Source organism: Pseudoliparis swirei, chromosome 13, assembly GCF_029220125.1.
Source record: "Pseudoliparis swirei isolate HS2019 ecotype Mariana Trench chromosome 13, NWPU_hadal_v1, whole genome shotgun sequence".
Taxonomy (NCBI): domain Eukaryota; kingdom Metazoa; phylum Chordata; class Actinopteri; order Perciformes; family Liparidae; genus Pseudoliparis; species Pseudoliparis swirei.
Genome location: NC_079400.1, coordinates 13,948,720 through 13,971,510, shown reverse-complemented (window position 1 = coordinate 13,971,510; position 22,791 = coordinate 13,948,720). Strand labels below are relative to the sequence as shown.

At 51.8% G+C, this 22,791-nt stretch overlaps 1 protein-coding gene across 2 annotated transcripts in view; it reads right to left on the bottom strand.

The window, feature by feature from the left end:
• Positions 1-3,989: 3,989 nt before the first annotated feature.
• The window catches only part of jmjd1cb (jumonji domain containing 1Cb), an 89,322-nt gene continuing 70,520 nt past the window's right edge, over positions 3,990-22,791 (bottom strand). Inside the window, exons 6-31 of one of the 2 annotated variants that reach the window (XM_056430106.1) lie at positions 22,403-22,546; positions 21,704-21,745; positions 19,584-19,854; positions 18,531-19,100; positions 18,118-18,445; positions 16,848-17,784; positions 16,561-16,758; positions 15,934-16,106; positions 15,274-15,436; positions 12,250-14,911; positions 11,516-11,717; positions 10,497-10,711; positions 10,257-10,409; positions 9,713-9,802; positions 9,481-9,602; positions 8,953-9,187; positions 8,649-8,866; positions 8,143-8,490; positions 7,877-8,045; positions 7,711-7,801; positions 7,253-7,383; positions 6,837-6,959; positions 6,500-6,639; positions 6,242-6,406; positions 5,548-5,679; positions 3,990-5,374 (exon numbers count right to left, since the gene is read on the bottom strand). In XM_056430106.1, coding sequence (XP_056286081.1) covers positions 5,282-5,374; positions 5,548-5,679; positions 6,242-6,406; positions 6,500-6,639; positions 6,837-6,959; positions 7,253-7,383; positions 7,711-7,801; positions 7,877-8,045; positions 8,143-8,490; positions 8,649-8,866; positions 8,953-9,187; positions 9,481-9,602; positions 9,713-9,802; positions 10,257-10,409; positions 10,497-10,711; positions 11,516-11,717; positions 12,250-14,911; positions 15,274-15,436; positions 15,934-16,106; positions 16,561-16,758; positions 16,848-17,784; positions 18,118-18,445; positions 18,531-19,100; positions 19,584-19,854; positions 21,704-21,745; positions 22,403-22,546 — 8,115 coding nt within the window. In that variant the 3' untranslated portion in view covers positions 3,990-5,281. The remainder of the gene's footprint in view (positions 5,375-5,547; positions 5,680-6,241; positions 6,407-6,499; positions 6,640-6,836; positions 6,960-7,252; positions 7,384-7,710; positions 7,802-7,876; positions 8,046-8,142; positions 8,491-8,648; positions 8,867-8,952; positions 9,188-9,480; positions 9,603-9,712; positions 9,803-10,256; positions 10,410-10,496; positions 10,712-11,515; positions 11,718-12,249; positions 14,912-15,273; positions 15,437-15,933; positions 16,107-16,560; positions 16,759-16,847; positions 17,785-18,117; positions 18,446-18,530; positions 19,101-19,583; positions 19,855-21,703; positions 21,746-22,402; positions 22,547-22,791) is intronic. The other variant, XM_056430107.1, reaches the window with a different exon arrangement.

Below are 22,791 nucleotides of genomic sequence, written 5' to 3'. Positions count from 1 at the left end.
AGCTGCCTGCTGTCGCCACGGAGATTTATGACACCTCGTCTTACTTTGAAGAGCAGCTCCTGTTTACACACACACGCACACACACAAACACAAACACACACTCACACGCACACACACACTGACCGTAGCAAACAAAGACACACACTCACATTTTGTCACATATACACAAACCTACACACACACACACACACACTGACTATTGCAACCAGAGACACACACACACACATATCTACACTTAAACACACACACACACACACACACACACACAGTGAGGGCATCTATTTTGGGAGTCACCAGTCAACAAACTCATGATATTGTCATAGCAGAGGTCCAGTTTAAAATACTGACCAAATATCAGTGACTGCCATACAGTATACAGTGTGTGTGTGTGTGTGTGTGTGTGTGGTGTGTGTGGAATTGTATTGCAAGTAACCTATGGCTGAACCCTGAAAACACTTCCTCTAGCTGTACTTTGACAGAGAGGCTGCACATACACACACACACACACACACACACACACACACACACACACACACACACACACACACACACACACACACACACACACACAGACACACACAGACACACACCTGAGTTGTTGTGGTTTGAAAACAGGCAGTCAGCGAATAATGAATTCTGTTAAATAACCATTAACACAGAGAGGTAAAAAGGTCAAGAATAATAGAGAGACACTGAGACAGCAAAGGAGAGAGAGAAAAACTGTGGACAAGAGAGAGAGAAACAAAGAGAGAGAGAGAGAGAGTGACCTCTGTCTGAACTCACTGGTGAACTTCTGCCTCAGTGTACTCCAGTTAACCTGACACACGCACACACACACTCATACGCACACGCACGCCCACACACACACACACACACACACACACACACACACACACACACACACACACACACACACACACACACACACACACACACACACAGTGTTTCAGCTCATATCATGGGGAGCAGGAGGATAATCTGTGTGTTTCCAGCTCTGGAAGTATGAATGGGAGCTGATCCAGCTTTAGTCCCGTCAGCACCGGCTCCTGTCGCTCTCACACACACGCACGCGCACACACGCACGAGCACGCGTATACACACCAGTGACACTGGGCTAAATGACGTCAGAGGCAGCTACTCGCAGTCAGAAGCAGCAGTGAAATGAATGATGTTTAGATATTATGATTGATATGTAAAGTATTGCATCACGTTACTAGTCTAACCTCTTCTCTCTCACTCCACCGCGTAACAGCGGTGACGTCATTACGTCCTTGGGGGTTCAGGGGAAACACTGGCATTGGGCCTGGAGTCGTGCACATTGACACCAGGCGTGTGCACGTGAAACGAATGCACGGAACTGTCCGCAAACCAGAAGTAAAACACCTCTCGGGCTCGCGAGCGCGGGGTCGTGACGGGCGCGAGCCGTGTTCCCCGCTACCACGGTTATAAAGTAGAGCTTCACCTTATCTAGTGGAGCTATTTACCGGACCGCCAGGTGTTTAGTGTTTAGCGAAGTCACACACCGGGGAGCACGGCCTCCCTCATGGAGCGGGTGGGGCCTCACGGTCACACCTGTGAAATCACCTCGAGTGTCTTCCCGGTGAGCTTCACGACTCCAGGGGAAGACAATATACGGTCCGGTTGTCAGGTTTTATGCATAGCCTTCTGCCGTTAATATATCGGCACCCACGTGACCAACGTTATCTTATTTCACCCCCCAAAACCTGCTCAGGACCAGTAGCCTCTGTAGTCTCGGATTTGGAGTTTTACTCAAAACGTAACGATGTAAAAGATGATGGGCTGGAGGAGGCTGCTCTGATTGGCTGTACTGGCTGTCAATCACTGCAACTTCACCACCAAACATGTTTCTTTTATTTCAAGTTCATTTGATTCTCCTGGCGTGTGGAAAGGTCACGTCTTCACAGCGAACACAAGTAACATGGCGCAACACCACCACCTAGTGGCGACAACCACGCGGTGCAACTCACCTCAACACATCCAATGCAGAGCATGTCGATTCGTCTTTATTTTATATATACAGTGGTGGGCCGTCAGGGCCAGCAAGGCCTTCTCTGCTGGCCTAAACACAGAGCTGCCAACTTTTCAAAAAACCTTGGAGTGAGATTTTGTCGGGGGTGACCAAAATGTTGCCGCGCACGCAGCCACACACGTTGGTGGCTCAAATATCAGGAAATTTGAATTAATTTGGCGTTGTACCCATGTTGTACCCTGCAATCTGGCCTGGCAAAGGTCTTTTACGAGGCATCTTTGCTACCTTAAAGAATTTAAATGTGTTTTAATAACTCTACTCTCATTTACAAAAACATGCCTAATTCTTTTGCACAAATGTCCTGTCTTTATGTTAAATTCTTTAGAATACATCTTACTTGTTCAAAGTACTGTTTGGACATTTTTTTGAGAGGGTCCTTTTCCTAGGCCTGCAAATAAAGAGATAAATGCTATGTGGGAAGCCTTAATAAACAATGCTCTGATGTGTTGAGCATGCAGTATACCAAGAGGTTAACACGGTGCACTCCTGCTGCTTGTTATGACAGCTGAGTTTACATTCACCACACAAAATCACACGCACAAACACAACACATTATTTCTTTCAATATGTAAAGTTTAAGAGAGCGAGTACTTAATTGAACCACGTCATTAAAACATCATCAGAATATTTGAGGGTTGCGTGGCTTATCTCCGTTACTTTGCTCCGTGGAAAAATATGTTCCGCCATCCGCCACGGAATAATTAACCAATTTGTCTACGTTATACTTCTTGTGGAAATGCCGCACACGTCGCAACATCTAGCGCCCCGGTGTGAATGACTTCCGCATCCAGCATCACGAGAGCAGCAACAGCCAATTAGATCCAACAGCGGAGCAGCTCAGCGCTGATTGGCTCTCACAACGCAGCGTTCTGGTTCTGTGCTGTGACGTCGCTACTCGCTATAAGCTAAAGTGACGTCACGGAGCTTTGATCCAGAGTGCGTAAATAGAGAGCAGACTCAAGCACTGTTCAGAGGTCTACTTGAGGATCTGGGAGAGTCCTGGGGAGCAGAATATGGTAACCAGGATGTGTACCCTGGATACTCGTAGACTGGGGGGGATAGAGCAGGCTCAAGCACTGATGGGTGGGGGGGTGGGGGGGATAGAGCAGGCTCAAGCACCGGGGGGTGGGGGGGTTCTCTGATATATACACATGTACATACATAAATACATGGTGAACTAATCTTACATTAGGTTGTTCAGCTGTAGTAAGACGGCATTGAAGGCCTAGGTAGTAAATGCACGGCCCGCCACTGTATATATATATATATTATATAAATATATTATATATCTATATATATTATTTAAATATATTATATATGTATATATATATATAATATAAATATATATTATATAAATATATTATATATTTAAATATAACATATATATATTATATAAATATATTATATTTATATTATTTATATATATATTATATAAATATATTAAATATTTATATATATATATATATATATACATATTCACCTTTTTACCAAGTGCTCCTATTTAGTTTTAACTATTATTCATGACTGAGCGTTGCCTGTATTCAGATTTTCTTGTTATTAAATCATGAGCTGGATAGATTTTCATATTTAATCGCTTTGTTTAGTGAACCTGAAACAAAAGTTATAGCTCAAAATACATTTATTTTGATGTGATGCACAACATTTGTCTTTTTTGATGTATTTACAGTATGTGTGCTTACATTTGATATGGGACAAAACAAAATGATGATATGCCCAGGAAATACAGTTTCTGACTGTGCAACAGGAAACATCTTTGGTTTTCTCTTGCTGTGGTTATGATTTGAGGATTTTTTGCAACCATGAGGCAAAAAGGTTTTCGTTAATTAGCTGTGTGGTCATGAAATACCAAAGATTGTGTAAAGCCGTGGTGAGGCCCGTCTCTCGTGCCTTCTTCTCCATTTTCATTAATACAGCAACAAACGTTTGATAAATCCATTTTAATGGAAAATGTAAAACCCTTTTGAACTTCAATGTACAAAGCATGTAACACTTGCACTTTAAAATTTGAAATTGAAGCAAGCTATGTTTTAAAAAAATACTTCAGTGAATGTATATATATATGTATATATTTACATATTATAGTAAACATTTTCATTGATCATTTAACTTCAAAAGTTCACCATAGTAAATCTGAACTAAACAAACAGGACAAGTCATTCTTTTCTTAAATAAATTACATCTTTTCTGTAAATGTCTCCATTTTACTGCAAATACTTTTTCCGCCCCATAAAATGCTGAAGTGTCTCATTTTGTTCTTTACATAAAACAACTTTACACAGTCTTTACAATAGTTTGGCAGTTCATTTAAAAAATCGTATTTATGGCATGAGGACTGTAGAGCATCAACATTTCCCAAAGTTACAGGCATTAGCTGGTGTGTGTGTGAGTGTGTGTGCGTGTGAGTGTGTGTGTGTGTGTCCTCCATCACAGTAGAGCCGTATTACAACTGAAAATCATAAACTGAAGAAACAAAACAGAAATAAAAACTGTACAAGTCACATTTACATGAATGCTTTTTTTGTCTCGTTAACATTGCGTAATCATACAGCTATAAAATAAATACATCTTCACAGAGGTAAACAAAACAAAAGAAGAACGAATCAACAGCGACAGACGGATAGAACGAGAAGGAACAAAAGGACACAGACGACAGACGACGGAACAACAGACGAGCTCGCTCGAAACATCTGAGATTTATGTTTTGCATTTTATTTTTTCCCCTCTAATAATCTTTATTTTTTCCTCTCTAATAGTCTTTATTTTTTGCTCTCTATTGTGTTTCTAACAGCTGAGGTTGAGGGTTTGGATCCGGCTGCTTGCTGGTGATGCGTCTCCTCTCCGAGGCGTCCGGTCGGCTCCGTCGGCGCCGCCCTCCGACCTGTGAACTTCATCCGACAGGACAGCCTGAGTCTCCATGGAAACGGCAACAGTCACACTAACGAGCTCCGGCGGTGGCTCGTGGTGCCACGTCACTCCAGCATAGTGGCTTTGTAAAAGGCTTCCTAACCTCAGTTTCCCAGAATCCCGCTGGCCTCCCCGCGCGAGACGCGGAGGAGGCGCGTGGCGGGTGAGGTTTGATCCGGTCTCGTCTCCTCCTCTTGGCACTGAAGGTTTGGGGCGTGGCCACCCGGAGGCCACGTGGTGTGGGTGCGCCCCGCGGGTCACGTGACCGGCTCGGCTCTGGAAGGCGCGGACGAGGCTCAGGGGGGGTCATGAGTTCTCTTCATGCTCGTCTTCCTCAGGGCCGCTCCTCTTCAGGGCGTTCACCGCCTCCTTCACACAGTGGTACAGAATGTTCTTCACCTGAGGAGGAGGAGGAGGAGGAGGAAGAGTTGTCACAGTGGTCTACACATGGAGAAGTAGCTCATACAGCCCACTTCTCAACACCTGCTCTTCCCCTTTAAGAGGCACCTCCTCTAAAGCGTAAACGTCTCTTTGATGTATCTATGATGTCATGCTGGATGGCGGCGGGTCACCTGCAGCTTGTCCTCGTAGTTCACCTCCTCTCTGCTGGGCCGCAGCTCCTGGGTCAGCTGGAAGGAGTTGGCCACGTGCTCCGGAGACACAAAGTCATTGATCACCTGGACGCAGCTGTGGAGGTTCTGGACCTGACGGAGGGAGAGAGAGAGAGAGAGGAGGGAGAGAGAGAGAGAGAGAGGAGAGAGAGAGAGGAGAGAGGAGGGAGAGAGAGAGGAGAGGAGAGAGGAGAGGAGAGAGAGAGAGAGAGAGAGAGAGAGGAGAGAGAGAGAGGAGAGGGGAGAGAGGAGAGAGAGAGAGGGAGAGAGGAGAGAGAGAGAGAGGAGAGAGAGGAGAGAGGAGAGAGGAGGGAGAGAGAGAGGAGAGAGAGAGAGAGAGAAAGAGAGGAGGGAGAGAGAGGAGAGAGAGAGAGGAGAGAAAGAGAGGAGAGAGAGTCACTGACCCGTGGGACTCTCCTTGAGCTTCATCTTTGAGTTTGTGTGAAACATCCCAAAACACAAGTCATGAATGTGAAACACTGAACGTGATGACGTGTGTGAGGAGCATCAACGGCTTTCATTCATATGTAAAGAGACTAAAAGAGATGAAGCATCATTTAAACCAGAGATTCAGAACAAGGCTGAGCTGAATCCAGATGTTTCTCCTGTTCAATAAGTGCATCTCATTTTAAAGGCTCCTCAGTGTTCCACACACCTGGTGCATGGCCCCCGCTGGTATGAGCACAGAGTCCCCCAGGAACTGGACCACGGTCCAGCCCTGGACCCCGTGCTCATCCAGCAGCCGCTGCCGCTGCTTCCTGCTCAGGTACGAGCCCTGCTCTCTGATTGGGTCCTGGTCCAGCATGGCGTCCGCTCCCTGCTAGGTGAGGAGGGAGGGGAGGGGGGGAGGGGTGAGCTGGACTTCACTACACGTGCATTTTGAAAACAGCCGTTGGTTCTTTGGGGTTCTGACCTTGTGCAGGAACTCCCGGACCGTGTCCATGTCTTGGTTGAGGTAGATGTGCCACAGAGCCCCCGGGGTCTCGCTGGAGTCCTTGAGCCTCCTGCGGACCCCCTCATCCAGATCCTCCTCCTCCAGACGCTTCAGCACTCCTGAACACACACACACACACACACACACACACACACACACACAAGAGAGGGGGAGGCCCACATTTAATGTTCAGCGTTGACTTCCCATGATGCAGCAGTCCCCATGACACCGTTCTTCATTCCTTCATCTCGTTGTTGATCTGTTCAGGCCCCCCGGTCCGCCAGTCGGCCCCGAAGCGGACTCGAGGAACCCTTACCAGTTTTGGACAGCACTCCGTTGCCTTTAGCCACTCCCACGTAGACCAGAATGGAGACCACATCCGAGACTTCCACGTGGAGGTTGGCGGTCCCGAAGTCCTGGTCCTGAGACGCAGCGACACCTGCAGGGAAGCAGAAGAGGGCTCCATGTAAAGAAGAAGGGCCGAGAGAGCTTCTAGAACAAGTCCTGGACCTGGACGTGAACTCTGTGGTGAGCCCATCAAGTCCTCCTGAACTACTCATGAATGTGAGGTGTAACTGGGCAGAGGGGTCATGTGACGGGTCAACCCCGGGTCCAGATGGCTGTTGGTTTTACAGTCATCATCATCTCCTGAGCTCTGAGGCGATGGAGTCCACCCATGCAGATGAGTGTGTGTCTGTGTGTGTGTGTGTGTGCGCGCGTGTCGGTCCGTACCATAGGCGCAGCACAGTCTGGGCCCCAGATCGGGACGCACAAAGAAAGATGGCAGGTGGGAGGCCAGGTTGAGGTTTCCTTCTGGATCAGAGTACTCTGGCAGCGGCAGGTTCTTCATCAGGTCATCGTACCTGCAGAGAAACAGAGAGAAACAGAGAGAAAGAGAAGTGAACACCTCTTTCAGACGGCTCACACTCACAATGCATTAACATCATCAGCAAATGTTACGAAGCAAACTAGACGTTGGCGTTTTTGGAAAGCTGAAGATTCATCAGCTTGAGGGGTCAAGGGTCACTTTGCTTTTCTTTCGCCCTGTTTTGTCATGTTTTTGTGTCAAAACGACTTTTATACAACTTCCATTGCTCCGGTATGGAGGGAGAACAGGGCAGGTGGAAGTGGACGTTGCCACTGCAGCCCGCTGAGCTCCAACATGGGGGAGGGGTTCCAGGGATTGTTACCTGGAGGGCATGAGGGCCATGAACTCCTCCCCAGACGGCCAGTCCTTCAGCCTGTAGACCATCGGCTCGCCATCCTTGGACTTTGGCCGCTCTGAACAGGTGAGAAGACGTTAGTGAGTCACTGAGCCCTGGCTTGTGGCGACATCATCTTTAGCCGTCTACTCACTGGTGATGTCCTCAAACCCATCCCAGAAGTCCTTGATGCCGGAGTTGGACACCACCTGGTCTTTACAGTTCAGGAGGTCTCCCTGGTGGTCTGCAAACTCCTGGTTGAAGGAGTCGGCTTTCCACAGGGCGCCGTTGAGCCGCTTATGGATCCCCGACACCAACACGGGCTGGACACACACACACACACACACACACACACACATTGTTATCACTCGGGACCTCTAACGCAGCACGGTTACCATGACTGCCGCCGCCGCCGTGTACCTGTCCTTGTCTCCAGCACTCTCTGAACAGCCTCCAGTTGTCCTGGTTGCGGTGGTCTTTGAGCCACAGCAGCCGTCGGTTGTTCAGCCAGCAGTGGGGAACATCTGGATACTGATTGGTCGATTCCTCGGGCGCTGCCGCAGTAACGTGCGCCAGCTTCTTCCGGTCTGGTTTGGCGTCCTCGGCGATGGCGGCGGCGGGCAGGATGCTGTTGCTCAGGGTGACGGGCTCGTGCTTGATGGACAGCTTGGTGGTGATGCTCTGGCGGCCGGCGGGGATCTTGTTCTCCACGACGGACGCGATGATGTCGTCAAGGATGTTGGGCATGGTCCTCCCGCCTTTCCCCGTCTGTAGATAGAGAGGAACGACAACATTTAAAACATTTCAACAGAAAGTATTCTACTGACACTCGTTGCCTAGCCTCTCCTCCTCCCCCTCCTCCTCCTCCTCCTCCTCCTCCTCCTCCTCCCCCCCCCTTCTCCTCCTCCTCCTCCTCGGGGACGTGCCTGTGACACGGCGGAGTAGACGGGTGCAAAAGCGATGCCGGCGTCGGTGGAGCCCAGCTTCAGCTTCCCGGCGGTGGTGGTGAGCAGGTCTCTGAGGGTGGAGCCCTGCTCCGTGCTGTTGGCCACCAGCGACGTGGTTTTGCTCTGCTGCAGGGCCTCCAGGCTCGCCCCCACCTTGTCCTCCTTCACCGATTTACCCAGCAGCACCAGCTTGTTCTCTGTGAGGGAAACCGGAGGTTACCGACATCTGGAGGTGAAGCGTGCGACAGGAAGTGGATCAAGTGGCTCCTCCCCCCCCCCTCACCTTTCTTCTCCTCCCTGGACTTCTGATCGGCCAGGTCTGCCAGGAAGTGCAGCGGCGACTGGGACTCGGGCGGCGTGACGGGGGCACTTCCTGCGTCGCTGCCCGGGTTGCTCCCCCCGCCGCCGCCCCCGTTAGTCTCCACCTTCGTGCCGCCTTGGTCGAAGTTCTGCAGAGAGCCCGGCTCGGCCTTCAGCAGAGACAGCTTGTTGCTGAGATTCAGGACGTTCTGCAGCACCTAGCGGGGGGGGGGGGGGGGGGGGCGAGGGTCACTCACAAGCTCAGACTGACTCCGCCTTCAAAGAAAGTCTACCCGGCAACACGTATGACTCCAACCTCCAACTTGCTTATAACACGGTTTAATAGTTATAAACAGTCCTAAATATTCATAACCAAGTGGTCACGGTTGGAAGAGGGTAGGTTTGTTGTTCTTGAATATATTTAATGTTTTTTTTAACTTTACTTAAAGCAAACAAAGAGCACTTAGAGGCGCGTATAATCACATTATGACGTCATTTGTCATGTCAGTACCTGTGAGACTCCGTTGGTGGCTGGCAGTTTGAGGAGGTTCTGCTTGCTGCTGCAGGCACAGTTGGGTCTGATGTTGTGTTTCTCTCTCAGAGAGTGCATGGACGTCACCAACTCAGTCAGCACTGGGAACAAAAAGATGCAGCAGAATGTAATGATATCATAAAAATAAAAATAAGCTTCATGGAGATGGATCGTGATGCGGTCGGGCGTGGCCGACGTTGTTGGGCCGTACCTGTGCCCGGGATGATCTGCGTGGGCATCAGGTGCTTGTGGTCGTGCGGTTGGCCTTTCACACACTTCAGCCAGCCGTAGAGTTCTTTATCTGGACAGAGAGAGAGAGAACCACCACGGTTACCATGACAACCGAAACAGAGTTACTCAGGAAAGGTTCTGCAGTACATTGTACTGGTTCATGTTATTTGTGGTAGTTGGATGACTCCACAAACAAGTCAGGGACAAGTGTTTGTCAGGGAGCTTTCAGGGTCAGGTTGAGATTTGCTGTATTCATATTTGTAATTTGTGATTCTGTTATATTATTATTGTATTTCTGTCAATTGATCCCCGAGATGCTACACACCGTGACACCTACAACAAGACATATCTATAAATATATATATATACCTATATCTATAAACAAGAGGACAAGAAGAGCCAGAGGGGTCAGGACGACCTGACACGCTCGAGCAGTGACTCCCTGTTATACGAGAGGTTAGCTCACACACACACACACACACACACACACACACACACACACACACACACACACACACACACACCTTTGGAGCTCCTCCTCTCCTTGGCCTTGTAGCAGTCCAAGCAGACCACGAAGCCACATTTCTGGCAGACCCAGTGGATGTTGAAGAGCGTCGCCTCACAGGCGTCGCACATCTCCCTCACGCCCCTCACCGCGCGCTTCCACGCCAGCTTGGCTGCAAAGCACACGAGACGGGATCCATTAGGTTTAGGTGGTCGGGTTATCCAATCCGAGTGTGAGCCGCTGTGACTCGACTGCTCACCATCCTTCTTCACCCAGGTGGCGGCGTTGTTCTCGGTCACAACCATCTGACAAAACTTGTCTCCGATGAAGCTGAGGATGTACTTGGCGGTGCTGTGGTCCAGATGGCTCTCCTCCAGCAGCCCGGGGACCCACAGGGACAGGGCTTCGTCGTCAAACTGGTCCGGGTTGGAGAAGCCGTCCATCCGGAGAACTCCGTTCTTACTGTAGGACAGCCTGGACGGGAGGAGACGGGTTACAGTGACGAGCAAAGTACGACATGAAGAAGCAGGAGCAGCTAAACTCAGCAACGCTCTCCATCCTGATGTATCTGTGTATTTCCACATCGTTTGTAATAAAGCGTACTCCTATGGCGAGCGTATATAAAGACGTGTACATATATATTATCTATACATATGTACTCCTCATAACTATACAGCTCCATGTTTTCAAACAGGAGGGCAATGATTTACTCCCACGGTCTGTGCTGTCCCTGAACGACCCAGTCAGCTCAGGTGAATCTTTATGGCTCAGACAGGGAGGAGGTGAGAGGGAGACCGATAGTTAGAAGTGCGGATGCAGAGAAGAAAGCGGGGTGTGTGTGTGAGTGTGTGTGTGTGGGGGAGATTGCAGCAGCAGTTTCTGCAGAGAGGAAAAGATTATAGAGCAGAAAATCCTCTTTGGCAGATTTACCCTGTTAGACCCGAGACTGCAGCTGCTGCTTATCCTACTCGTGTGTGTGTATGTGGGTGGGTGTGTGTGTGTGTTTGAGAGAACACAGCACATAGTGCACAAGCCGTATGATGAATAATCTATGCGTTGGGTTTTTGATAGAAACAGGTCGTCCTTCCTCTAAACCTGCACGCTTCAGAGTAATCTGCATCTAGGGTACGAAGCATCGCCACGCGTGTGTGCGTGTGTGCGTGTGTGTGTGTGTGTGGGGGGTCATGATCCCACAGGATCCTTTGGGGACCATGTATGTGGGGGTGAAGGGTGCATTAGGAAGTGTCGTCGGGTGCACAGAAAAAAAAGTCACGTTACCGTCTGAAGTAGTAGAAGCGGCAGAAGACGGGGGAATGCGTAGGCTCCTCCCCCTTCTTGCTGCGCACCATCCTGCACTCCCGACACTTCTGCAGGTTGGGCCCGATCTCAGTGCACGAGTCGTCCTGCAGGAACGACTCCCCCGTCTGCTTCAGCTTCTTCACCTTCCTCCAGTCCTTCAGCACGGAGCGCGGGATCCCGTCTGGGGAGAGGAGCCCCGATTAGTCACGTCTCATCGCCAGTAACGGGACGCGGCAAACCGCCCTCCACTCGAGTCAGCGCGGTCAGGTGGAAGAGGTGAAATACACACCGCCAGCCCACGAGCACTGCTTTCACATCGGGTTCATTTCAAGTCCAGAAATTCTTCCTCTGAGAAATAATTCTTTACTGTGTGTTTATCAAAGCCCCCATACACCTTCTATTAACCACACTGTCACACCGTAAACACACACAGACACACACAGACACACAAACACACAGACACACAAACACACACAGACATACATACATATACACACACACATAGACACACACACACAGACACACACACACACAGACACAAAGACACACACAGCCAGACACAAACACACACACAGACAGACACACAGACAGATACAGACACACAAACACAGACACATACACAAACACACACACAGACAGACACAGACATATACAGATATACACACACAGACAAGAGACACACACACACACACACACACAGGAGTGTGACTTACTGCTGCTGGCCAGTTTGAGCTTGGTCTTCTCGCGGGCCGACCTGAAGATGCCGTTGGGCTTCAGCTCGTCTTCGTCCTTGTCGTTGTCCCCTCTCCTCCGGGCCATGTCGTTCTGCTTCTTCTTGTAGGTGGGTTTGGGCTGCCGCTTGGCTCGGCCCTCCATCTTGCTCTCGCTGCCGTCGGAGTCGTCTCCCCCGCTCTCCGAGGCGGACTCGTAGGACCGCTTGCTCCCTCGCCGTGACGAGGGAGCCGCTCTCCTCTCCTCCTCTCCTCCTTCCCCGGCGGCTCCTCCCACCTTCTCCTCCAGCTGCCTCTCCCGCTCCGCTTTGCAGTCTTTGCTCAGCTCCACCTCGCTGCTGGAGGTGGAGGCGCTGAGATTGACCGTGCAGGGTTTGATCATGTCTGACATGGCCGCGGCGTTACTGGTGCTGGTGCTGGTGGTGCTGGGCGGTTTCTCTGGTTTGATACTGGTGGAGCTGGCGGTGGCCGTGGTGTTCCGGTCCTCCTCCGAGTGCCGGGTTAACCAGGCTTTCTTCAGCTTGTGGTAGTTGCTGGGCTGCCCGCTGCTGGTCGAGGGCTGGCCGTTGGGCAGCGGGCTGGACTTCCCCGTGGTCGTGGTCCCGCCGGCCGAGCTGCCGTCGACCGGGGACGACGAGGAAGCTTGGCTGGAGGAGGGCGGAGGGGGCGAGTTGCGGACGGGAGTTTTGTCGACCGAGTCCACCGGCAGGAAGCAGTTCCCGGTAGCGACGAACGTGGCCGCGGTGAAGAAGTTGCTCCTGGACTGAGCTGCAGCCAACGCAGCTTTGTGCTTCTTCAGGTGGACGAAGGAGGAGGAGTAGGGCTGACTGCAGCCAGAGATGGAGCTGGGTGTCGGGGTGAGGCTTTGACTGGGCTGGGGCGTCCCCGCTGGACTCGGGGGTGGCAGAGACCCCCCTGGAGATGTGGTGCGTGAGCCGAGCCCCTCCTGGTACTCTCCCGAGTGGCTCGGCATGCGGCCGCAAAGGCCTGTTTTATGGGCTGAGATAGAGTAGCCCAGCTCGGGGATGGCCGCCCCGCTGATGCTCTGGAGGCCAAATGCTGATGCGGCTGAAATGGCGGTCCTGCACACAGAGTTGGTGATCCCGGCCGCCATGGCTCCCTGCATGCCGCGCATAGTGGCGTGTTTGTACTGGATACACATGTCGTCGAAGTTCAAGTTGGGTTGGATCACCCTGCCGGCGACAACTTCTCTCACACTCTCCCCGAGCCGGAGCCCCTCCCCCTGAAGCGTGGCCGGGTAGAACCTCGCCTGGGGGAGCTCCTTCGTGATCACCGCCCCAGACTTATGAAAACCAACAAGACTGTCGTACTTGAGGGACGACGACGGACGCACGATGACGGACGCCATGGCGGATTGGGGCTTGCCTCTGGTCATCGCCGCCCGGTCGTGAATCATCTCTCCGTGCCTCCACGCGTCTGCGGACGAAGTCACGATTTCGCCGCCGATGGCCGAGGCGACGGAGGTGATGGTGGCGGCGTTCCCGTGGCCTTTGACGTCCCTGAGCTCCGGCAGCAGCGTGGGCGGCTTCTGCTGCTCTGCCGAGGATTTGCTACCGGCTGCCGCCAAGCTGACGGGCTGGATGGGCGTGAGGGTGGGCGGGGACAGGCGCCCGCCGTAACCGGCTCTCTCTCGCTCTCTTTCTCTCTCCCTCTCCTTCTCCCGCTCTGCAGCCTCTTTGCGGTCCAGTGCATGCTGTGTGGGCGGATGGAAGACGGGCGCTCGGTGGAGAGATGGCATTACCCTGAGCTGGTGATGCTGCTGCTGCTGTTGTTGTTGCTGTTGATGTTGCTGTTGTTGTTGATGTTGCTGTTGTTGTTGCTGCTGTTGATGTTGTTGTTGCTGCTGTTGCTGTTGTTGCTGCTGTTGCTGCTGTTGTTGCTGCTGCTGTTGTTGATGTTGCTGTTGTTGTTGTTGCTGCTGTTGTGGATGATGATGTTGTTGTTGCTGCTGTTGATGTTGTTGTTGCTGTTGTTGATGTTGTTGTTGTTGTTGGTGGTGGTGATGGTTGTGTGCTGTAGACGAGGATGTAGAGGAGGAAGGAGCTATGACGGGGCTGCGGCGTTCTATCCGCTCTATCCCGCCCGTGTGGAGCTGGTGTTGCACTAGCGCCACCTGCTGGCTGAGCTGCTCCGTGATCTTCCCGGCTAAGCCCTCTCCTCCCTCCGGCTGGTGCTTGATGAGGGGAGGGGGCTTGGAGAGGGAGGCTTTGGAGCCGTAGCTGCCCAGGGACAGAGCTCCCTGGCTGGGTACGGCGGCCCCGACGCTGGTCACGACCCCCGGAGCTCCGCCGGACACTTTCTCGTAGTACGAGCTGAGCTCCTTGGACGGGTAGAGCCTCGGAGGCTCGTTCACCACGCTGTTGGACAGCGTGGTGAAGTAGTTGCTCTTTTCTGATTGGATGATGTGGGGATGGATGTGGCCGGCTTTGGGGCTCGGGGAGGCGAGCGCCGGTAAGCGGATGGGGAAGGCTGCTTCCCTGCACCGCTCTCGGTCCCGGTCCATCCCGGGCTCACCGGAGCGCTGGATCTTAGCGGTGAAGGGAGCGACCTCGATGCTCTCCTTCAGGATTTGCCGATTCTCCTCTTTGTATTTACTTACTCGGTCCGCCGCTTGAACGGCGTCCTGTTTAAGAAAATACAAACACGGTTAGGGAGGTTTTTTTAATGTTCTGACATACAGATTGCAGCACTACACACAGCCGGTGTTAGGAAATTAAACGGCTCATAATTCCATTTCTAACATCTAGTTTATATTGCTGTGAAGACATCTTCAGACAGATGGGTTTCTTTAAGTTTTACAAGATTACATTTGAACACATCATGATAGCCTTATCGTTTACTGTTGCCTAAGTAGAGCTTGAACGCAACGTGTAAGTCAACGCGACCTCCGTTGTCCGTTATGTAATAACAGCCGAGCCTGTTGTGTTACACCGCTGTCCGTGTCAACAGCCGTGCCGCCTATAGAGCCGAGGTGCAGCGGTGTACCTGTGCATTCGCCATGCGGGCCTTGCAGTGTGGGTCGAGGTAGAGGCGGTGGCGGTGGACGTCTTTCCCCGTGGGGGTTCGACTCCGGTCCGTCTGCTCCTGCTTCAGCTGGGCCAGCGTCAACGTCCTGATCGGGTCCACGAAGCCTTTCTTCTCCATGTCTCTGCACACGGACGAGTCAGAACAGGTTCAGGTAGGGCTTCATGCAGTCTGCTCAGCAGATCTTCAGTGACACAACTCCAGGCTAATGAGTTTGTGATGCTTTGTGTATTCACTGTTGTCTAAATAGTGGCTGGTGGTTGCATAGGGGGAGCGCAGGCTGCCGGATGAACAGCATTCTGTCTCATATTGGATTAGTTCCACTTCCCTTCGTCCCGGCATCGCCCGTCTGCTTCTCAGGGCTAACGTAGCTCTCAAGCTGCTCTCTGAGCACATCGAGCTGTTCATAAGTAGAGAACCACAACTGTGTGCCCCATCTTTGTTGCTCCGGAGTGCTTTTTCACAGCTTTAAGGAAAAGAGAGCGCCTGGGGCAGAGCTGGATAAACTACCCTTAACCTAACACACTTCATTTCAAGGAGATCAGATCTTAGATGGAGTATATCTATGAACTAAAGGAACCTTCAATCACCACCTCACACGGTCCTGGGCTTTCTACTCACTCTTTATGTGCGTTCATGCCGGCCTTCGACAGCGGGGGGCTGGCGTGAGCGCTCATCTTGATCGGGGGTCGGTGGGGGTCGGCACTTGCCGGCCGGACGGGAACATGGCTCAGCAAACCCATGGCGTCCCCGGCGCTGCCGGCGGCCGGGTGCAGCCACGGGCTGCCTGTGTTCTGCACCAAGCACAAAAACAACCAAGACGTGAAACCCACAGAAAACGTGATGGTTTGTACATCGTTATTCACATTTTTATGATGGTGTGATGTTCCCAACAATGATTTTCTGTTGATTGTGTGGAGCATAACATGGAGGACAGTCATGATGAGGTGACCCGATGAGGGCAAAGGGCCTCTGAGCTGAGAACTGTAGTGACGGTGTTATGTCAGGACACAACCTGGTTCTTCAGAGAGTCACAGCTCGAGGCCCTACGTGCAAATCAAAGTCAAATAAAAGTCTATTTGGTTTTAATATAGTTATGTATGTTTAAATTTGTTTAACAAAAAAAATAATAAAATGAATTGCTGCTCCCTCGTCAGAGCCCGTTTCCCGTTTGATGACAGTCAGCCACACAGCCTGTCTGTTTCTGCACAATCACCCCAAAACACACACACACACACATACACCTACCCTCCTGAGCGAGCCCTCTGAATTCACGCTGACAGGGTTTTCAGGGTGCACCCACTTGGCCGTGGGGGGCAGGTTGAGCCCTGGGGGGTAAGAGGTGGGCGTTCCGTTGGGGTACTGCCACAGGATGGGGTAAAGACCCAGGCCTGCTGCCCCGCCATGAGCCTGGGCCAGTAGAGAGGGTGGAGGGGGGCCCTGAGCCTGAAAGCACAGACACATATTGGGTGTAAATAATGTTGCAAACAGACGTGTCCTGATTGGAGGAGCTGCGTGTCGATATGGACTCAGACCTGGAGGAACTGCTGCTGGTGAGGCAGAGCGAGGTGGCCCAGCCCGCTGGGGGAGTCGAGCCGGGGGTGGCCCCCAAGGAGGGACGCCGCGGGAGGAGCCATCGACGGGAGCACCCCGGGGGGCAACAGGTGCGGGTGAGGTAGGGCGGAGGTGTGAGGCGGGGCGAGGAGGTGGGAGGCGGCGTGCGGGTGGGACGCAGTGGTGAGGCAGGGGGAGTGAGGGGAGGGGGAGTGAAGGGTGTGCAGGTGGGGGTGGAGATAGGCCGCCACGTGGTTGGAGGACACGGAGACGGAGTTCTCAGCGTCTGAGCGGACCAGCGCCGGGTCCCTGTAGACCGTAAAGGTCTCGTTCTTATCGATGATCAGAGGGCTCTTGGTGCTGCAGCTCAAAGCGACTCCACCCGACTCCGACCGCGGCGCCACCGGCTTGAAACAGGACCGCGGGGGTTCTGGCGTTTCTATTTTGGCCGCCAAGCGGCCTATCGGAGGCGGGGAGGTGTCGTGGTACCTCTGTATTTTATGCTTAGAGACCTCTGGGGAGGTGTTGGGTTTGGGTTTGGAGATGTCCAGCAGGCCCGGGTGGGGCTTCACCTTGAGAAGGTCAGCTGGATGTGTGTTGGGGTAGGGATGGCTCTGAGAGTTGTTGGGGTGCTGCGGTTTCTGTTTCAGTGTGTCGAGCTGAGAGGGGCTGGGGCTCATTCTGGATCGGACCGGTTCAGGGTGGAGGATGGTTTTCATCTTGTGGGGGGGCGCTGGCTGCGGAGGGTGTTTCCTCGTCTCCTCAGACAGAGACGGGCTCCTCATGCCGGGGTGGATGGACGTGTAGTGTTGTTGTTGTTGTTGTTGTGCGAGCTGCTGATGATGATGGAAATGATGAGGAAGGACCGGTTTCTCCTTCTCCACCAACACCACATTTTCAACCATCGATGTGACGGGCCTAAAAAAACAAAAAGCACAGTAGAAGATGTTGTTCACACACGTGTGTACACGGAAACCGATCTACGATGTTTCACTATCGATGTCGAGGAAACGTTCCCTCGCGCTCTCACTAAGGAAGGGAGAGCTAACAACAGGAAGTGGTTATTTGCATCACCACAGAAGTTAAAATAAGCAACTGTGCTTTAAACATAGGAGGGAGACCGGGTTACGGACCTGCAGCATGTTTAGGCCTACGCAGATTTACAGTTAAGTCGTACCCTAAAAACAAATCAAATTCCCATGATTCCCGGGACAGTGCCCTCAAACCCTACTTGAAGCCTTCTGTTCTCACCTGATGACCTCAGAGGGGGAAAACTCGATCTTGTTGCTCCTGGCTGCCGTTATGCCACCTCCCAGGATGCCCTGCGGCTCAATGTCCGTCCTGCGGCCTACTTCTGATGGCGAGGGAGACGGCGGGACGGGCGGCGAAGAAACGGGGGAGGGGTTGAGAGCGAGGTAAGGGGAGAGGGCCGTGGACTCGGCGTTCTGCGAGGCGAGCAGCGCCGACACGGCCTCGGAGCTCTCCTGGTGCACCGTGGCCTGGGCCTCGTCCGCGATGTCCAACGCGCCTCTGCTGCCGGCGGCGACGGACAGCGATGGCGTCTGAGATTGAGAAGAGACTTCAAAGAAAAAAACAACCATATTAAACACGATAAGAACACGAAGCTTCCTGGCGATCGGCACATGAGTGACAGCTGCCGGTACCTTTCACGGCGCTCTTGCTGCTCTCCACGCCGCCGGCCTGGACCGCCTCGGACATCTGAGGCGCCTGTTGCCGTGGAGACTGGGTGATCTGCGTCACCGCCACCAGCTCCTCTTCCTGCTTGGTTGACATTTTGCCCGTTTCCTTGACCACGGCCTTCTTGCCGTCTTCCGCTCCCTGAAGCTCCGCCCACGGGGACAGGCGGCCAATGAGAGAGGAGGAATCGTTTATTTTGGTGCCCTGCGGCGGCGGGTGCGGTGGCAGCTCCTTCTCCTCCTCCTTTTTCGAAACGGCGCTTTGTTTCACATCGCTGGTACGAGACTTCAGCTCGTTCTCAGAGTTGGCCTCTGAGGAGGAGGAAGAGGAAGAGGACGAGGACGACGAGGACGAGGAGGAGGAGGAGGAGGAGCAGGAGGAGTGGGCGGTCCTCTTGTTGTGCGGGTTTTCCGAGTCGCTGCTCTCCGACAGGTCAGAGGTCATGTCCGTCTTTAGCCTCTTTAGTCCCGCCTTCTTCTCATCTTCCTCTCCCTTCCTGCGTTTGTTCACCGCCTGTTTGGCCTTTGACTTGGAGTCTGGACAAACGGAAGAAAACAAACGGGTCACACTCAGCTTCCATCTTGGTGATGTGGAAGGTGGTGGGAGGAGTCCAGATGCCCTCAGTTAAAGGTGCTGGATTCAAAAGGAGGTTTCGATTGCCTCTGGCTCCAGGTCGATGAAACAGTGACTACACCGTGGTGGTAGCTTGTAAAGACAACGCTAATTTTGCCGCCATTCTTAACACGTACAACGATGTATGAGCCGCTGCTGTCTGGTTTAAGGATGCGGTTAGTATCTGCAGAACTCCACCACGGGGAGACGAGTGGCCTCTCATCTTCAATCTGTCATTTTTACAATCGCTTAAACGAGCCGATGACGAGCTCGAGACAGCTCGCTGGAGTCTACTGCGGCATTATAGAGATAAATAATATGCTTGTATTAATAATTCAAACGATACGTTCATTTGTTAATGCAGCAGGTTGTCTCTTGACTACAGTACCTATTTAAGGAGGACTCACCTCTCGCTGTGGGCTCCTCTCTCCGGTCCTTGTCCTCCTCCGGGACGCTGCTGTCCGATCCTTTCCTCCTGGACGAGCGAGAGTTGCGCTGCTCCCTCTGCTCCCGCCCGCCGCTGCCGGGCGAGTGGTGCGATTGGCTGGCGGGCTGCTGGCTTTGCTGCGATTGGCTCTGCTGCTGAGAGGCCAGCATCCCCTGGGAACCCTTGGGGTTGGGGCCCGATGAGGTCATGATGGGGCGGGGGCTGTTGGCTTGGGCTCGCGTGTAATGACTCTGGAGGGTTCACAAACAGACGTAGGTCAGCCCATGTAGAGAGACGTGCAGACATTACTATGAAGAGCAGTTTAATGTCCACGCCTCAACAGTTAAAAGCCATGTGACACGCCCAGCTCAAACTAATGCTGACCAATCAAAACGCTCCCTGCGTGAAGGTCACAATGTTCTGTTTTTATCGAGAGTTCATTGAACTCCACGGTCAGTTTTGAGGACTTAGTTCGGGCTGCTGCAGTGACGTTCACGTGCCTGGTCTTAAAGAGACAGGTACCGTAGACACACGTGTGCCTGAACATCCTCCGTTGCTCACAAGCCTAAAAATAGCAGCATGTCCTCACACAACCTCAGCTCCGCTGGCAGCGCGGCCCCGCTCCACCGCGGAGCTTCTGGAGAGCACCGCACAAATACAACAAGTGGCTGCCGACATGTTCCCGCCTCTCCTCGTCCACATGGAGGAGAGTTCACGTCACCTCCACATTCCCTCGCTGGATTTAGTCCAGCTGTTACGTCAACCGCTGGACTCCAACACCGAGAGGTGTTTCTAACATTCTTTATCACTTCTGTAGCCAACTGAAAACACCTCGCTCAGCTTGAAGAGCTGAACATGAGAAGCTTCATCATGACAGGAGGATGGAGGACAGGACTGTTGGATTAGACCGCATTAGTTCATCAGACAGTGGTTCCGTACCACTTCAGGGAGTCAGCGGCCGGTGGCTCACATTACAAGTTTCACAAGCACCTAAAAAAAAAACACTCTCCAGAGCCAGCGTTTGGTTTGTCCTTCCTGGGCTACTGTGGAAACAAGGGACCCGCTCACTATGAAGGGCTCACTCCAAGCACAGTGTTTCCCCTACCATTCTATCAGGGTGGCGGCTCGCCACCCTGTAATTTTCTCTATAGCGCCAGATTACAGCAGAAGTAATTTAAGGTCCTTTTCTTAAAGACGTCTTTGTTCTTTTATAAAACTAAACGTCTGTTATTGATCGTATCTAACCAGCAGCATGTCATTTCTGTCTCTACGTGTCGCGTTAATACTTCTTGGCTCGTCGTCTCGCGCGCCGCAGAGCTCCGATGCCGACGTGTCTGCGCGCATCGGCCCACGAGCACCCCCCCATCCCCCGTCTCCCCGTCGACGCCGCTCGCCGTGGGTCCCTTTCCTATCTCAGGGGGGGCATCGTGAAGGAGATAAGCTTAGGGCACGAACATGGCTAGCAGCGGCACTAGTCCCGCCCCCCTGAAGCTGTAAACCTAGGGGAAACACTGCAGCATAATATAAATACTTTCCTGGTTTATGAATATTTTATTCCATTACTGTTAATAGAAAAAACAAACGCACCACACTGGACCTTTACGATAGAAACCGGTTTGTGAGTATTTAATCCCCCTGCTGTACGTAGACATGTGGTCTAGATATCATGTCAGCCTGGGAGCAGCCGACTCCCATTCTGCTCTGCTCAACATTCACATTTAGAAGACGTGGTGGAGCGATATCAAGAGATGCTGACCAGCCTCATGAACACAGACTGAGAGCAGAAATACCATAATGTATGCAACATGGCAGCATATCTCTGTTATCAAGAGAAACAGTGATGAACACAGGGAACGTTTGGTGTCTACTACTCTGATTCATTCATTCCATCTGATCCATGTCCAGGTGTGGCGCGTGTACTTGTGACCACACCCACCTGTGACGGAGCTCTTTGCACGGTGTGCGGTGGAGGCAGCAGCCACAAGATGGTGGTGCAGGCAGGAGGATTCTCTTTTAATACTAATACTTTGACATTTCATCTCCAGGTTGTGTCAGACATTCGCCAGTATGTGTGTGTGTGTGTGTGGGGGGGGGGGTTACCTGAGTGCTGCCAGTGGTCCCGCTGGGTCTCCCTCCCACCATCTTTAATGTGTCAACAACAACAAGACAAAACAGATCAAAAGAGGAAATAACCAAGTGAAATTGATATAAAGACGATGAGCGGCAAGGAGCGCCCGTATCCGACCAATCAGCTCCTTCCACATGTGACATCGTGCAACAACAGTGTATTGAATAGTGTTCGGCTGACATCACTGCCACATGGAAGGAGCCAGCTGGTAACCAGTGCGTTGTGAGTTTGAGTGTAAAGCTAAATAAAAAGCATAAAGGGACATATTTCAATTCAGAGTTCTCTTGACAGCTCACACGGGTCAGAACATTTATGAAAGGGAATCCTTAGATGACCACAGTTATGGTTCAAGAACATATACTAATGTGTGAATCCAACAAACAATCAGTAGATAACCGGATAATGAGAATAAATGTAATCTATTTCATGTGTGATGACAGAATGACATCACCTGCATGATTAATCTGAGCCTTAATTTGGATTTAAGGGCATCATTTTCTTTCTTAATATTACTTCTATCCCTAAACGAATATGATGCAAGCTCCAACTCTTGACTGACATTTTTTCTAAAGTACTTGATGTGACCGATCTGTGTGTAACACATTTACATGCTTTACTGTTACTAGTGTGTGTGTGTGTGTGTGTGTGTGTGTGTGTGTGTGTGCACTCACGTGGGCAGAGTTGTTGTTTTGGCTGGATCGTGACCTCCGCCTGGAAGTGATGCCGATGTTTTCTCCTTTCAGCAGAGAGTGGACCACGTCGTCCAAAAAGGTCATCTGGATCATAGAGGGATCCACGTTCTGAGGTTCTAGCACCTGGACACACACACACACACACACACACACACAGGAGTCACTTTACTCCCCTGGTTGTGGAGGTGGCCCATTTCACTGGCCCAGTAGGCATTCAGTCAGAGTAGACCGCTTTTAATAGCTACGTCAAATGCTCAGGTCGAAGAGAATGAACTGACACACAAAGTCATTAACGACTCAATAACCTGATTCTGCATCTGTGGAATCATCCGGTGTCTCCGTATTAGTAAACCTAAAAGTATCTCCTC